The sequence below is a fragment of the Gekko japonicus genome, unplaced genomic scaffold, assembly GCF_001447785.1.
Source record: "Gekko japonicus isolate JY-2015 unplaced genomic scaffold, Gekko_japonicus_V1.1 scaffold995, whole genome shotgun sequence".
NCBI classification, from domain to species: Eukaryota; Metazoa; Chordata; class Lepidosauria; order Squamata; family Gekkonidae; genus Gekko; species Gekko japonicus.
The window spans coordinates 589896-590904 of NW_015173152.1; the positions used below are offsets into that span (position 1 = coordinate 589896).

General features: G+C 59.6%; 1 protein-coding gene across 1 annotated transcript in view; it reads right to left on the reverse strand.

Annotated features, from left to right (window-relative positions):
* LOC107119791 (branched-chain-amino-acid aminotransferase, cytosolic-like) overlaps nucleotides 1–408 on the reverse strand; it is a 93356-nt gene extending 92948 nt beyond the window's left edge. The window contains exon 1 of the mRNA XM_015422383.1: nucleotides 403–408. Within this exon, the coding sequence (XP_015277869.1) occupies nucleotides 403–408 (6 nt within the window). The remainder of the gene's footprint in view (nucleotides 1–402) is intronic.
* Nucleotides 409–1009: the final 601 nt, after the last annotated feature.

The following is a 1009-nucleotide window of genomic DNA, read 5'->3' on the forward strand; positions in this document are numbered from 1 at the left end:
TCTTTCCCTCGAAAGAAAAGCCTTTCGAAAACGACAGAACCGCCATGGATAAACACGATACCGGGAAAGGAAAAAAACACACCGAGAAATGCAGCCTGGCTCCTCCACCCCAACCCCCGATCCTATGGATTTCCAAAGCTGGCGCATCCGAATCCTCTCCCAGGGTAGCAAATTGCCATTGGAAACGATTAATTCGCCAAGCCTCCCCGAAGCACGCAGAGGCGATGACAGGCATGGTCTGAAACCGGGGGACGGGAGGGGGGGGGAGATTCGTTTTCTCCGTTTTGCAAACGTGGCCGCTCTGCGTGCGTCCCCCCCCCCCCCCCCCCCCCCCTTTTTTTTAAAATTTTGCGGGGCTTTTTCTTTTTGCATAATATTACGGGCGCTTCTTCCCCAGCATACCTTCATCTCGCCGTCCAGTTCGAACCCCGATTTCCAAAAATGCGAGGCGCCGCGCTCCTGGAGGTCTGCGCAGGTTCCCCCCCTCGGCGGATCTCCGCTCCCCGGCTGCAAACGATGGAGCACGCCCGAGCCGAAGGGGCTGTCCGGCCGGCCGCCGGCGCCCAAATCAACCCAGGTTTCCCGGGGAGGGCGACTGCCGGCGGGACACGTTGCAAGTCAGCTTCGCGCAAAGAGGCAGCGGGCGAGCGGGCGAGCGGCGGCTGCTCCGTTGCCCGCTCCGATTGTTGCATCACGGGCAGGAAGCCGCCGTCACCGCGGGCGCCGCTAGGGGGAAGCCGAGCGACTTCTCCGGCTCGGCCTTGGAAGGCGCAGGAACCCGCACGGTTTGCAAAGACGCCGCCGCGATCGCGTCTCACACTAAAGAATGCACTTTCATCAGTCCACTTGGCAACTGGATTTTGCTGTGTGAAACGGCAAAACCCACTTGCGAATGATCGCTGGATTGGAACTGCGTTACTTCGCATGTCTATATGGACAGCCGGGCAGAGCCTTGCGTTGCGCCGCACGGAAGACTTGTTTTTTTCCAAAATTGCCATGCGAGGATGAG